This window comes from Poecilia reticulata, linkage group LG4 (genome assembly GCF_000633615.1).
Source record: "Poecilia reticulata strain Guanapo linkage group LG4, Guppy_female_1.0+MT, whole genome shotgun sequence".
Taxonomy (NCBI): Eukaryota; Metazoa; Chordata; class Actinopteri; order Cyprinodontiformes; family Poeciliidae; genus Poecilia; species Poecilia reticulata.
Genome location: NC_024334.1, coordinates 1262157 through 1277937, shown reverse-complemented (window position 1 = coordinate 1277937; position 15781 = coordinate 1262157). Strand labels below are relative to the sequence as shown.

The 15781-nt window shown below is 40.8% G+C and overlaps 3 protein-coding genes across 4 annotated transcripts in view; 2 read left to right on the top strand and 1 right to left on the bottom strand.

Annotated features, from left to right (window-relative positions):
- Positions 1 to 809, top strand: part of znhit6 (zinc finger HIT-type containing 6) — a 30868-nt gene extending 30059 nt beyond the window's left edge. The window contains exon 10 of the mRNA XM_008406206.2: positions 191 to 809. Coding sequence (XP_008404428.1) covers positions 191 to 630 — 440 coding nt within the window. The 3' untranslated portion in view covers positions 631 to 809. The remainder of the gene's footprint in view (positions 1 to 190) is intronic.
- Positions 810 to 11409: 10600 nt separating this feature from the next.
- Positions 11410 to 14184, bottom strand: ccn1 (cellular communication network factor 1). Its single transcript, XM_008406205.2, has 5 exons — positions 13846 to 14184; positions 13478 to 13706; positions 12854 to 13198; positions 12547 to 12749; positions 11410 to 12426 (listed from the first exon to the last, which is right to left on the bottom strand). Exons 1-5 carry the CDS (start codon positions 14167 to 14169, stop codon positions 12124 to 12126), a joined length of 1404 nt encoding a protein of 467 aa, XP_008404427.2. The 5' UTR covers positions 14170 to 14184; the 3' UTR covers positions 11410 to 12123.
- A 771-nt stretch (positions 14185 to 14955) lies between these two features.
- The window catches only part of LOC103463070 (N(G),N(G)-dimethylarginine dimethylaminohydrolase 1-like), a 23010-nt gene continuing 22184 nt past the window's right edge, over positions 14956 to 15781 (top strand). The window contains exon 1 of one of the 2 annotated variants that reach the window (XM_008406199.2): positions 14956 to 15275. In XM_008406199.2, the coding sequence (XP_008404421.1) occupies positions 15239 to 15275 (37 nt within the window). In that variant the 5' untranslated portion in view covers positions 14956 to 15238. The remainder of the gene's footprint in view (positions 15276 to 15781) is intronic. The other variant, XM_008406200.2, reaches the window with a different exon arrangement.

Below are 15781 nucleotides of genomic sequence, written 5' to 3'. Positions count from 1 at the left end.
ATGTAAAGCTCAAAAAAGTTGATTTTGCATGACACTGCTCCTTTAATTAAACTCCAGTTGTGCTCCATGTTTATGTTCCTTATGGAGATCATTGATCATCTGCACACATGACCAGGCAAGAATCTGTTCTACTGTCTGCAGTTAACATAAGAAACATTGTTTATTGAAAAGTTGGCTCATGTCGTTTCAGCTGAACCTGTGTCAGCCCGTACAAGTTCTGCAACAAGGTGTGTTTCAGGGCACCAGACAGAGGAAGAGGAAGAGGGGTCCCAAGATCTACAACCAATACAAGGGTGTTGTGCTACGCAGGAAGCAAACATTCACACAAGAACCCAAGACATAACTCCTGAAACAGAACCACCGCTGCAGAAAAAGGCCAAGAGGGGCACAGGGGAGGAAGAACAAGAGGAAGGAGAGATTGTAGACAGCAGTGATGAAGAGGAGGAAACTGGCAGCAGGGATCAGTGTTTAAGCAACCACCTTCCTGATAATGCCTCAACTTGTAGAGAAAGTGCTGAAGTCACAGTGACTGAGGAGAATCCTGCTAATGAAACAGAGTGTGTTCTGACTCATCACATTCAGCTTGGAAATGACTCAGCTGCAGCTTCGGACAGCTGTCAGATGGAGTGATGATAGAGAGGATGCAGTCAAACATAGTGACGAAGCAGATTTGGCAGGAAGTAACCAAAATATGCCTCTATTCGGCTCATTCATACAGACTGTGTTAAGAAGAAATAACAAATACATTATTAGATCCAGAACCATGTGTTTTAAAATGTTTTCTCAAATAAAATTGTTCTTTGAAGTAATTGTTTTGAAGTCCAAATGTGTTCATGTTCAACTAATAAGCAAGGAAATGTACACACAGCCATTATGTTTTCTTAGAAATGTCATGTTGTGTCATGAAAGAAGGGGCTAATAAACCTCAAAGTAAGAAAAATGCCTTTTTAAAGATTAAAGAGATTCCATTCCGCTTAGCGTTCATTAGGTAACATGTCCCTCCTGTTTCTTTTTAAGTGAAAACTAAGACAAAATGCCAAAAATAACCCTCTGTGCTCTTTGAAGTTCCTAGCATCCCCTCTGTGTCCGTTTTGCTAACATAATTAGGCTCCCTTTTCCATTTACTAATAAAAGTTAATGTTGACATGTTCACTTTTCTGACACCTCTGGGTGTCTCCCAGTGTGAATGTGCTTGCCCATGTGGAGCCTCTATGTAACCTTTTCTTAGCTAATGCTAGCTTATTATGACAACAGGCTGCCAGTAATGGCTGTCGCTGCAGGCCGTCACAGGGGCAGTTTTTATGGACCTGTTTTTAAAACCCCTGCTAACCTCTTTTTGACGTTATCCCCGATGGATGGGGTTCTCTTTGATGTCTGGCCTGAGGTGACGCATTTTCCACCCTTTTGCAGTTGCGGCGTTGACCTCACATCTGTGCGTCCTTGCCCCACGAACTGACTCAGATCCACAGCTTAGGTTGGAAAACACTATAAGACAGAAACGATTACCACAAACCATCAACCTAAACTAAAAGTGTCCGGCTCCAGCCTCGAAGGGCGGGTGCCCTGCAGATTTTATGTTAACACAGCTAAATTGCCTTCTTAAAATGTCACCGAGCTTTGCAGAAGTCTGCCAAACTATCTATTTGATACAGATGTGTTGAAACTTGAAGCATGTCCTGGACACCACCTCTACAGTGAACCATGGCAGTGGCAGCATCATGCTGTGGGGATGCATTTATCCACCAGGAACAGGTAAAATGGATCAAGCTAATTCAGCGGCTAAAGGGTCTAGACTGGGGAAAAGAAAAGTTTGTACAAGTGTTTGCAATCCTTGAAAATGCTTGAATGTCAACAAGGTGTTTTCAAGGTTTGGAAAGTGCTTGATTTCTGTATAATGTTCTTGAAACTGTCTGATATTCTATCTGCACAGTCTTGTAATAAACCTTTAGGAGCAAAGACTCCTTAAAGGAAGTCAAGTGAAGCTAATTAACCTTAACACAAACTGATTTGTTCCAGGTAATTAATATTTATTAAGCCTAAATTCTCAATTAGTTATTGATCTGTGAAATTGAAATAAAGGTGGTCTTATGTTATCAACATTGGGGGATTCCTTTTGAAGAATTTGTGTTTTGTTCTCAGATCAATCAGGTGTACAGGGTATGTGAGAGAATTTTCAAAACATTAAATTGTGTTATATTTTAATTTACTTTGTCCCTGCTGTGTAGACTAGAATACTATCACAAGACATTGTTAACAACAGTAATAAAGTACATTATTTAGTTCATTTGAATTGAGTTTATCTCCAAAGTAAGTGCTGAGAAAATGTGAAAACTTACTTGGAGAATGTTTGGAAAGTGCTTAAATTTTTACCAACCCTGTACCAACCCTGGTGAATGAAGCCACGTTTGTCTTTATTATTATTAATAGTCAAAAGTGAAGTGTAAACAGTGTTATCATTTTCCTTCCTCTCCACAATTCTATTACATTGTAGTTTACTGTCATATAAAATTATCACCAAAATATGTTAAGGTTTGTGGTTTTACTCTTTTTTTAAAATCAAAATTGCAGAAGGTGGCAAAGTCCATCTTCCTGTAGCTTTGTCTAATAATCCTCCAACAGTGTAAACCAAAATTGTCATTTTTGCTTGAAAGAAGTAATTAAAATATAAAGATTTAGCCGGTTTAGCAGCAGCTTGAAGTCAGCCTCGGTCTTCTGAAAGAACTGCCTGTCGACACCAGAACTGTGAGTTGACTGTGGCTTTGCATATATGAAAATAAGAGATGATTATATGCAAGACTGTTTTCATGCAATTTTGATCGCTTCTTCTTCTTTTCTTTTTTTAATAGCCTGGCTATTGCAATTTTAGACTGCTCTGTACCAGTTCTCATGGCATCAACTGCTATTTATGAGAAAGTTTCTTCTCAAACATTTTATTAGATTATATTTAAAATTTGTTGTCCATCGAGTTTCAAAAAATCTTCTGTAAAAAGTGACTTTTTTCTATTTAAAAACTGATGTCATACATCCGCAGCCTGATGAAAGCATAATGTTTTAATCTGTGATGCCTGTACATCTGTTTCTCCATTTTTTACAACTTTGCTGAATTACTGCACACTTTATTTTATCAGATCTTTTAACTTTCTGTGTCCATAAAATGACTCAATGAGACCACACAAAAGCTATTTTTTTTGGTTTCTGTTTGCTGTTAAAAGTAATCCAGAGCTGTTTATAGTCTTTAGATTATGTAAGTGTTGGAAATAATGTCTCAGTTTAACTTAATTATGCTTTGAACTTTCTGCAATTGGTTTTCACTTAATTTGCCTTAATTTGGTGGTTAAGGCACAATTTCGCAGTGTGCAGAACGGGTTGCTATAAAGGCAGCTATGAGGGTATGAATTTACTTTGGTGGCCTAAGCAATAGCTAATTAAGTAGGGGTGAAATTAAAAACAATAAGTTTCCAAAAAATGGTTAATCCCCAATTTTCACAAATATGAGTCTAAACTAAGAGTCACAGTAAATGTGTGGGAACAAGGTTTATAACTAAACGGAAAATGTCCATGCAGCGTTTTAAGGTTTTAAAAGCCATTCAAATTTAGCCTGATGTAAGTAATAATGAGCATATTGTTTACTGTCACTCCAAGAAATGTTATAATGTGCTGGTTGGCATCTTAGTCTTAGTCTTATTTTAGGAAAGACACATTTTGCCCAGTGGTCACTAGAGTATTATGCTTTAGAACGTAAGAGCAATTATCTTTAATTGATAAATATGGACTTACTGAATAATATGACCTTATACTGTACCGTATACTCACTCAGTACTTACCTGAGCTACTCTTGCATGAGTTACTAGGTTCATGTGGTGTGGCATGAAGACATCAGAGGTGCCTTAATACAAGTCTTCCACTTGTCTGCATTATTGAAAATGTCTTGTTTTATTGCTGACATTACTCCATAGATTCTATGTGGAATTTGGGTATCATTACTGGTCAATCAAACACAGTGAAACTGTGAGGTAGCATAGTGAGAGTGTCAAGAAAGGTGATAAGAAGTCAGCATCAGCAGGCCATACAATGTTCCTCCTGGTAAATCTTATTCTTTGCCATCTTGGTTTTCTGACATCTTAGCGTCACAGTAGCCAAATTCTTACTGGTGTTATACGGAGTTGGCAACACACCTGCATTTCATTAGTCTGTACCATTAAAACAGAGGTGCCCAAAGTCGGTCCTGGAGGTCCGGCGTCCTGCACGTTTTAGTTCTCTCCCTGGTGGTAGTAACAACCTTTTCAGCTTGTCAATGTTCCTCTTAGGCCTTCTAACGAGCCATCATTTGATCCAGGTGCTTAACCCAGGGAGAGAACTAAAACATGCAGGATGCCGGGCCTCGAGGACCAACTTTGGGCACCCCTGCATTAGAAGATATGTCACAAAGAAGCAGGAATAAGGTTACTAATCTAATTTACACTAATCTACTCAATTAAAAATGTTATGTTAAACGGTCAAAAGGTTACTTTACAAAAGAGAAAACCCTCCATTTTGGATGTACTCAGTGACGTCATACACCAATTTACACAGGAAATGCTGGCTGGTTCCTCCCATACACCTGTTCTGGATGCAGTATCTAAAGTGAGTGCAAAAGAAACAGACAGAAGTAATGTACCAGAAATTTACCTTGCAAAAGAAGAAACGTGTTAGCTTTAAAAACAAATGTTTCAATGTAAAATGCTACATAATTCTATCACAAACAAACCCAGGATTTTAAGTGAAGCAATGTTTAAACTAAAGCATTATGGCCAACTATAGAAAGATTAAATAAATTGGATAGATGTTTAAGGGACATGTAGTGAATGTGTCAGATACCTTGGTCGTACAGCAGGTATTTGTACTTTTGGCAGTATGGACAGTTGTCATGTCCTGGTCCAGGAATGGCTTAACAAAAGAACTGACAGTCGTAGCTCTTGTTCTGCATGTGTCTGTGTGTGGTGGCTCTTAAAACAATGACTGGAAGTCTCCCAAACCCCGTTGCTTCATGAAGACTAGGATTTTCCTTAGTTTTCATTGCTTGTGCACCTTTTTCTACTATTTTACCTTCCTGTTAACTTTATATTTATATGCATGAATCCAGGACTGTGTGTACCTCCAGCTTCTTTGCTAATGACTTTTTAATGCTTGTCTTCCTGTTGCCGACTGATTTACAGCTATCTGTCAAGTTATCCCCATTATTGTACTCTATGATCTTCAAATGTAGCAGAAATAAATGCTTGAAATATATCAGTCTGTGGGAAATATTATGTCTGAGTTTAACTTTTTTCAGTTGAATTGTTGAAGTAGATAAAATGTCACGTACATTTTCAACACTTTTCATTTTAAGACAGTCATTGTACGTTAGGACTGAACAGTGATTACTACTGTTGCCTAAAAGAAAAAAAATCCTGGAGTTAAGTCTCGACTGAGGTCTTTTTGTGTGAATCCTGCATGGTTTGTTCGTACATTTGGGGGTTTTGTCCCTTCATGCTCTATGTTTCACTGCTTGAGTCTGCTGCTGACCTGTCCAGAGTTTATCCCGGTGTGATTCTGAACAGAATCAAACATAGATGGGCATTCTATCTGAAAGCTTTCTAGTCTTGTTTGCTTGAATGAATTAGATTTTTCTCTCAATAAATAAATGCCAGTGCTATGCTTCAGTCCACACAGATCATTATCCTTGCCCAATGTCAATCATGCACTCTAAGCAAAAATACACAAAATGCATCCCATTTCTTTTTTTCTTATCGCTGTTGACAACTCTGCTGGCTAAAAATGTTCACTTCCCCTTCAGATCGTTTTTTTCATCCTGATTCTTTCAGTGAGAGACATTTTGACTGAGGTTGGTCCAATGGGTTTTACAGCCTTCCATTCATTGATTTATCTGTTTGTGAGCTACTATGCCTAACCATCTGGAGAAGTTCAAATTTGGAGGAAGCATCTTGTGCACATGGATAGCTTAATATTGAATCATCACTCATATCCAAGCAGTTTTTCACATAAAGCTGTAAAACATGTGCTGTTTCATTGACTCTCTGGGTGGCTTTGTGGCTCTAGAACCTTGCATAGAAGTAGAGTAGGTGCAGAAGACAAATAGTTGTTTCAGACTCTAAAGCTAGGTCACTGTTTTTATTGAAGACTGACATCTTCACCTCAGTAACGTCCCTGAAGAGAACGAGATAATAAGCAGTTTTGGAAACACAGACCTTCTGCATGTTGATTGACTCGTAGCACCCCCAGACTAAAATAGCCGGTCATCCTCATGGTTTTTGTTTGTATGGTCTTGCCCTTGGAGAAAATGAAAACAAAAAACAGTGATTGCCCAAAATCCTGTTCTTCTCTCACTATGTAAATTCCAACATTTTGAAGTCGGCTAAGCAAGGCTGAGCCTGAGATTGACAGCGCGAGTTGTGCATGATTGACTCTGGCAGTGCAGGGATTTTACTAATCTACACCCACATCTAAAGGTTCATTCATGGTCATGAATTCAATACTTTCAAGACTTCAAAAGGAGAGTCAAAATGGAGCTCTTTAGCATTTAAAGAGACCAAAACAGAGCAGAAAGGCTGCCAGTCTCTCGCTGCAGAGCTATAATTCACCAATTACACAAAACTCTGATAGTGTTTTTCACGCGGAATGTAATTTTTTTTAATTGGTGGAGTTTATGTTGAGAATTTGGAGACTTAGATCAGCATTTGATAAATTTAGCTTTTAATAAAGGCAAAAGAGTAATAAATGTCAGATTCACAGTCATGGAGCAAAATCAGTTTAGCTTTATACTCTTAAGATATTGTTTTATGTCTATTGACAAGGAAGATAAGATGACTAATGCTCAGCCACAGTTGATAAGCAAATAAGAAAAAATGTTAAGTCTTAACATCTTTTTAAATTTAAATGCTCAATTTAAAGCCCCTCCTCCTCGGGCTGCTACCTTATCGTGGTGGAGGGGTTTGAGTGTCCCAATGATCCTAGGAGCTATGCTGTCTGGGGCTTTATGCCCCTGGTAGGGTCACCCAAGGCRGACAGGTCCTAGGTGAGGAACCAGACAAAGCGCAGCCCGAAGACCCCTTATGATGGAGATGAACTTTGGATCTGGTTTTCCCTCGCCCGGACGCGGGTCAACGGGGCCCCACTCTGGAGCCAGGCCTGGAGGTGGGGCACGATGGCGAGCGCCTGGTGGCCGGGCTTTTACCCACGGAGCCCGGCCGGGCTCAGCCCGAAGAGGAGACGTGGGTCCCCCTTCCAATGGGCTCACCAAGTGTCGGAGGGGCCAAAGGGGTCGGGTGCTGTGTGTTACGGGCGGCAGCCGAGGGAGGGGACCCTGGCGGTCTGATCCTCGGCTGCAGAAGCTGGCTCTTGGGACGTGGAATGTCACCTCTCTGGTGTTGAGGTGTCTCGGGCATATCTGGTCAGGATGTCACCTGGACGCCTCCCTGGTGAGGTGTTCCGGGCACGTCCCACCGGGAGGAGGCCTCGGGGAAGACCCAGGACACGCTGGAGGGACTATGTCTCTCGGCTGGCCTGGGAACGCCTTGGGRTTCCCCYGGWGGAGCTGGAAGAAGTGGCTGGGGAGAGGGAAGTCTGGGBCTCCCTTCTGAAGCTGCTGCCCCCGCGACCCGACTCCGGATAAGCGGAAGAAAATGGATGGATGGATGGATGGCTGGATGGATGGATGCTCAATTTAGCTTTCATTGCATATAAAAGCAGCAAAACTATTGCAGCAAAACTACTGCATCAAAATGTCAGTATTTCAAATATTAAAGTATAACATTGTACTCTGATAATATCAAAGAATATCCTTCACATTATTGTGATTATTTTTATTATTTTCTTCATTTTACATATGTTAGTGACTTTACACATATAAAGGAGCCCTTTGTTGTTGTTTTAAAAAAAATAAAATTACTGCAGTAATCAACGTATGATTAAATGAAAGAATGTGCAGGAGTCTCCACTTTTTCCTGGAATTGCAAAAATCTATGATTTGCTATAATCCGCAACAAAAAGTTGAGTTTCTTACATACAAAATGTCAAGGGTGATGCTTAGGAGCTAAATATTCCTTAGACTCAGCAAGACACAGGATGCTAAGGCACCAATATGCTACTTAATAGAGATGATTTTATGATCTGGAAAAATGATTTGTGTTTCTCATCTCTCAGAATGTAGTTGTGGACAGTTGTCAAGGTAACCACTGTTTGAGTGTTGTCAAGCAGTTGATGGAGGAAGGCATTTCATTAAAAAATTGGAACCACATATACTGTACATCAGTAGAAAATGTCATAAAACTGAGCCTTGAGGTACATCACCGATAATTTCTGCACTAATTATTGCACTAAATTATTGTTTAATTTGAAAACTTGACTTTGTCAACTCTATCAACGATGATGAGAAGAAATTTCCAAGCTATGACTCTTACCTATTTCAGACAAGAACAGTATCTAAGGTATTGGTCAGCTGTTATGTACCTGTGAAGTTTCTAAAGTGGACTTCTGAGGTGTATATGAATAATGTTTAACCCTGTTAATTAAAACAAATCACTAAAAAGTTCTCCTTTACAGTTTTAAGAGAGTAAATCTTTTATTGTTGGACTTGTTTGGTGTGCCTGTGCCTGCCAAAAAAAAGAGTAACAAAAGCTTGGATGATGATGTCCACCTCTTAAGACGCCCAATAAGTGAGTCTGAGCTAATAATTTCTGCAGTAATAAGTAGTCATCTAACTATAGTCACAAACAGGCCAAAGCCTGGGAGGAGAGGACAGATTTGCCCTTTCCAGGCTGCTCATCAGTTATATTTTTTTTACGTAATTACAGCTGTAGATCCTATGGGTGTGACAGAAGACTTGCATCACTATCCATAAGTCTCTGTTTGTCCATGCTCATTGCAACAACTTTCTCACAAATCCTGTGAAAACTTTACTCCATTTATTTCTTTAGTCTTAAAAAGTGAAGGTTAATTTTTAAAGACGCAGAAGCTGATTGCTTGATGTAAGATGTTTTGCAATGCACAGTTTAAAAGCAGAATGCTGTTTCAACTTTTGACCAGCAGATGGTACTTTATGAAACAAGAAGCTGCCTCTGTGTTTTGTGACTACCTTCCAACCCTCGTTCCCTCCTGCCTGTATAACAGTAAATATTAACTGAAGGTTATAGTCTAGGGGACTATAAAATTGTTGACATCAGCCTTTAGCAGTATCCAGAATGTTGTAATGGTCTCTCTCGGTTCTCTTAGCTGCTGGTTGCACACAAGATTACGTAGCTCTCGATGAAACTTGAACTCAAATGTCTTTGTCATATAAACACATATAGGGTTTAAGGAATGAGTTAGTTGGGGAATTAGTTAATTGCAGGAGTGTTTCCAGGACTGTTAGTTTTCACATTTGTGCTCAGTTTGAAGTTTTGTCCTTGCAATAAACCCAGTTGTTTGGCTCCCTGAACATGCAGAAGGATGGCCTGCCATAAAGAAATGCTACAGCTGATAGACAGCATCACTCACATAACCTATAGATCCCATTACATAACTGAGTGCCCCGCAGTCCATTATCAGAATTGCTGATAACCAGATAGGACGACAGCTGGCAAAGTCTCTGAGACAAGACGGAAAGTTTCTCCTGTAGGAAGCGACAGAGCAAAAACAGGGCACCCTGAAAGTGTTTTGACTGTAAACCCTGGCTGCGAGGGGGGCAGCCACACATCTTTGTGATTAGGTAAACCTCAGAAGCCTTTCATGTAAGCAATCTGTAAAACCTCAGCTGGTACATCCTGTGAGGCATTCAGCTCAATCAAAGGCTATGCCCTGCTCAGCCTCTTATTAAACACACTTGATCAAGATTTACTGCCAGCAGCCTTGCAGGAAAGATAACAAGGATGCCATACAGTGTCAGCTAGACAAGTTCTTAACTGTCGCAGAGCGATGAATTGCTTTTGGTTTACACAAGAGAGTTCTTGGGAGTGTTTGGCGAATTTGGAAAATTTTCCCAGCTAAAGTGAACATGTTGCTCTGAAATATTTTCCAACATCTGCCGCCCATCAGGATGTCTGCTTTCTGAGCCACTGCTGCATTCCTGAGCCGCTCCCTCTACCTGCGTCTGAAAAGAAACCCTTCACTGTCGTTGCCCCTGAGCTGTACTCTGTGTGCGCCAGTTCAAACCCCACTGGTGGTACAAACATCAAACCTGGGGAGAAATAAGAACACCTCTGTGCGATTTGTTGTTGTATTCTTTAATCATTAAGTTTATATTATGCAGTTTTCATGGATATTGGAGGCCATAAAATGATAAAGAACACAAATCCAGTGTGTGGTTATATATAGTGCTGTGGTAGTATAAGCACATAGCAATCCCATTTTCTCCCCATCTTTAGTATTTGCTAATGCCTGCTGATCTGAAACCTGAAAGGAATGGGTGACATTTCCTGCCAGCTTTGACAAACAGTAATTTAAAGAAAATTTCTATAATCCGTGTCTATTGTAAAGAGATGTTTTTCCTCCTCCAATAAATAGATATGTACAAGTAGCAGGTTACTCCCTGTAACTTCAGTTTGATCAAGGGGCAACAAGCCCAAATGTGGATGAGAAAAGTTAAACCAAAATATACTTAAGATTTTTCTAAATCTCTCATGAAAATACTTTACAACAGGAGAAAGTAAACTGATATGCAATGGTCAAGTGGATGGGTATAGACTAGCAGCACGTGGGTACAAAATCGGGGTACCAATAGATGAATGAGTGAGTTGACCCAAAGCCAAAAGGGAGACTTGAGCCTTGTCTGCTCCTTAGGGCTGTTTACAACTGTTTAGCAGACCCCTGCAGTTTAAGAGCTTCTATAGACCAATGAAGCTAACTCATGTTTAAAGGCAGCTGCTAATGAATTGGGTCAATTTGGTAGCACTACGCTGCTATGTGTGAGAAATAAAAAACATGGAATGCATTCATTAGATACAGGCTATTGTACACAATTATAGTCTTTGTCCATGTTGCATGGTGTCTAATCCCAGCACATTGAGAGCAGCACTTAAGATTCTTGGCATACTACTGCACTCATTGCTACCCATGGACTTAATCTCCCTCTGAACCCTTCTCAGAATCAGTCAAGTGAATGGCTTGGGCAGATCAAGTGAAAGCAAGCTAGCTCTCTGCAGAATGGCATTCCAAAGCACAGAAAGTCAGTGGAGGGAGACTCTGAGGTTGGGTTATATAAAAGCACAGTGACCCTGCTTATAGTCTGCCTGAGAATCCTTACAGAATGACATAACTTGAGGAGTTCCTCCTCTTTGGATATCCTCCCCCACTTCTGCACCCACGAGCATTGTGGTTTTGTTTTGTTTTTGAAGGGGTGGCGTGGAATGTTTGTACCATCCTACAGCAAACTTTCAACAAACCAAAGGAGGCATGTGCAATATTTCATAAATAAATCAGTTTTATTGTTGCATATAAAATTAAATCATTTTACAAATTTATTCCAGTATTACACCTAATATCCAAATAAAGTAGCTACATTTATTAGATAAATAATATTAATAACAATAATAAAAACATTCATCCTTTGACATGTTTCGCTTTSTCTTTTTYTCATGAAGGGACATCAATAGCTGCCACAAAACATGAACAATAATGCCCACGTCAGGAAGGAATGAAACCACGCGCCTGTTAGACAAGTCGCAAAGTTACATTTCGTTGTCTTGTTCTTTAAGATATACCATGGTATGCTAATTGAAATTGCGAGTGTGCATATCAACATATACACACACAAGTCTACAGTCTGGGTCATGTTGGAGAAAGGATCAAAATATACACAGTGAATTGATATCAGCAACTAGCATAAATGTACAATTAGTAATTACAACCTGCTCCATGACGAAGCTACTTTCAAAGCTCCAATAATATGAAGCGATTCATGTTAAGAATGCTGATGTAGTCACAGCAAACAGTGCACTTCATTAAGTCCTCATGATGTAAGTCCACAATTCCTTGGGAATCTAGTTACAACAAGAAGATGGTAGTTGGCTGATGGTCTGCCTTCACCCCTGCAGTCATCTAGACTGCCATTGGCTGCCAATGATGCAGCTGATCTATTTCTCACTGAGGGGTTTGGATCCTCTTCACCAATCAGTCTCTGAATTTGTGGATGTCATTGGAGAGGCGGTAGAAAGGGTAGGAGGCTTCGTTGGCATGTGGACAGTTGTAAGTGCACTTGCAGGACTCGATCATCATGACGTTCTTGTGGAAGTTCTCGCCGTCCTCACAGCGGAACTTGACGCGGATGGTTCTGGTGTCGTGCGGACTGCAGCAGCGACCATCCACGCAGGCCCCACAGTATCTGGGCCGGTACTTCTTCAAGCTGGAGCAACCAGCATAGTTGAACTTCACTGGCTGACTGGACTTCTTGGTTCTGCTGCACTTCTTTCCTTTCTGCAGAGGGAGGAGAACAAAATAGATGGAGATCAGTTGCGTGCGCAGAACCAGCAGTGAGATCTTTTTCTGTTTCATGCACATTTCTATATCATTCAATTGTGGTCGGCTCAAGCTTACCTTCAGACTGGAGTAAGGTGACTGGGTGCATGGGCGCACTTCACAGATTCGTGACTCTTTGACCAGCTTGCACTCGCTGTTGTTGTTGGTGACTCTGGTGGAGATGCCGGTTCCACAGCTTTTGGAGCAATGGGACCAAGGTGTGGTTTGGACGATGCACTTTTGACTGTCAAACCTGTGGACTTCAGGCTCTGCTCTGAATGCTGAGAACAAAAGAAGTAAACCAAATTAGTAAATCATTATATGCTTCAAATGTTAAGCTAGAACCAACAATTGTTCAGAAAAGATAGACTGAAATATTTCTTACCAGGTAGGGACTTGAGTCCTCCTTTGAAAATTTCAATGAGCTCATTCTTCTTGGTGAGGTCTTTCTCCAGCTCTTCACTCAGCATGTMTTTGCCAAAGATCTTTTCTAAGATGTCTGTCTCCTTGCCATCATCGCACACCCACTCTTCACAGCACTGGCCAGCAACTTTCACCAGCCTGGGATTGGCACAGCCCAGGTTGGGCAGGGAGAGCTCTTGTGGACAAAGYGGGACGCATCCCACTGCTCCATCAATGCATGTGCATTGGTGTTTACAGTTGGGCTGGAAGCTCTCTCCATTCTGGTAGATCCTGCTGTTGTACTCACAGGGTCTGCCCTCTGATTTGGCTGTAAGAGGGGAAAAAAACAGAAAGAAAGGAATGTTATTCTTTCCTGCTCTTCTCAAAGATGTCTGCTAAAGACATCACATGGCTGCCAGATAAGGATCAGTTCAACTGAGAAATTATTCAGGCTGCCTGAGGAGTCTCCCTCCACAGTGGGCTTTGAGGTTTAGGCTACTTGCATTCCATAGTGTTGAAATCACCAAGCTCCTACTCCTCTCATTTACAGAGAGGGAAAAACAGACTGCAGGCTAATTCAAAGAGCAAGTGTAGTCTGAATACATACCACGACAGATGCCTCGAGTTGTAGCAGCAGCAAAACTGGCCCCAAAGTTACACTCCAGCCCTTTGGTGTGATCACAGGGCTCGGTCAGACTGCAGTCCTCATTCAGCTGCCTGGCGCAGACCTTGCAGCACCCGCAGCCGTCCAGGACCACACTCACGCCGGGCGCGCACTTGGGCATCTCCGAAGGACAGTCACACATGGAGGGGCAAGAGGAGGATGAGGAGAGGACCTGCGCGGTTGACAGAAAAAAAATAAAATAAATTTTGACTTAGACTTTAAATCTTGACCTCAAATCCAAAGGAGTTATTATCGCAAACATAATAACTGAACAGTATCTGTTAAAATGAAAATAACGAATAAAAACTCACCACGTGAAGGCTTACGAGGAAGATAAAAGTAGAGATGGTAGACATCAGCATCTTGGACAAATTTCCTTTGCGCGTAAAGAGGAATCCTTGTGAAAAGTCTGCGCCCGGTAGTATTCCCTGTCCTGGTCGTTGGTCTCTCTTGTTTGCTGGTAGTCTTTGTAGCGTTAGAGGCTCGTTTAGAGCAGATGAGGCTCTCAGTAAAGCAGTTGCTGTCTGCTGAAGTCTGGCCACCTCCGCGCTTATATCGGTTCCTGGGAAGCTGACGTCGTCCCCGCTGAAAGTCGGCCAAACTATGCCAGGAATGTTTCTCGGCGCATTTTCCATCCAATCCCAAGCTCCACCCTGTCTATACCTTTCTCTTTTTTTCTTGTTCAGATAGATTCTCCCTCTTCTTGGATCCCATCTGAATACTCTTTTCCATATTTTCTCAACTTGTTTATCCTCTTTCATTTTCTTCCTCTTTTTGCTTTTCACGTCTATCAACTCGGCAGTTTTCTTCTCAAACAGATGACCTAAGACACTTCCGAGCATGTGTGATTATCCTGTGAAACTTTGATATTTATATTTAGTTCTCTAAATTAAGAAAAAAAAACACGACGGTATGAAACAATATACACAAGTGCCACTCAAATCTGAACAAATCTGCAGCTGGGTGAAAAGAAAGTGTTAGTTTCACTTTAATTTGGCCACTATTAGTGATTAATCCCGTGGTATGGCTTATGCAGATCGAATCCGTTCATATTTATCATATGTTGCAAACCATGTCTAAAGTAAAAAAGGTGTTTTTCTCTGTGTTAGTGTTAAAGGTGTGGGCAGAAATACGTTTAACAGCGTCTATTTCTGGCTCTCCGGTGCCTTTATTCAGAGAAGTCTAAGCGTTTCCAGATGCGCACCAAGAGCTAAGACGTAACAATATTGCCATATTTGGTATGGCAGTAGCCTACATTATTAACATATTTCTCCCTTTTTGGCCGGCATTCCTGACAGCTTAAATGCTGGTAAAATATGTTCCCCACGCAGGGGGATTCTTTTTTTTTTTTTTTTTGTACTCATTCCTTGGTTCTCCTGACTTTTCACACAAACTGTCTACTTTTTGCTGGGTGGGGAAGAAATCTGGTCCTTTTGTGTGTCCATATCTTTCCACATGATGTTGGTGGTGGGGAGTACAGAAAAATACTGCCTACCTTTTACCTCGGGGGTTTCAGTAAGACCCTGCTACATGAAACGATTCCGATTTATTGATAGTTTTCAACCAGATGGGGAAGCTGTGCGTAAAGACGCAACAAGATGATGCTTTAAACAGCTGGTAGACTCCCAAAACGTTTATAAGAATATGAGCTTTTATCATTTCTGTCTTGATAGAGTCTTTTATATTTGTTTTAAATGACTTCAAATGCAGCTCCGACCAAGACGGCTGATGAGCCTCACTGGTGAGTTTGGATTTGTTTTTTTGTTTGTTAGGGTTTTTTTTTTTTTTTTTTTTTAACTCTGTTCAATATTAAGTATATATTAGTAGCTTTTCCTTTACATGTGTCTGATCTTTTTTTTTTTTTTTAATTATCAAAATTATTCAATACTATCTTGACTTGTTAAAATAAAGTATTGAAACCTTCCCCCCTCTTCGGCTGGATTTTCCTTTCCTTTCACTTTTCATACTTCCAGTTGAGGACACTAGATGGTGATGTGACGGGATGAGTTTGGAGGATGATGTGTTTTTTATTTTGGGACTATCTTCGTGGTTGCACTGTAAACCCTCTGCTGATGTCTGTTTGCACTCAATGAACAGCCTTATGAGTGTGCGAGAGAGAGTGTGTGTGTGTGTGTGAGTGTACGCAGTCCGTTAGGGTAGGGGGTGTGTCTTTTGGAGCACATGTGTGCTGTCCTGGAATGCAACGCAGTTGTTATGCAAAGTATTTCACAGCACTTTGCAAAAGTA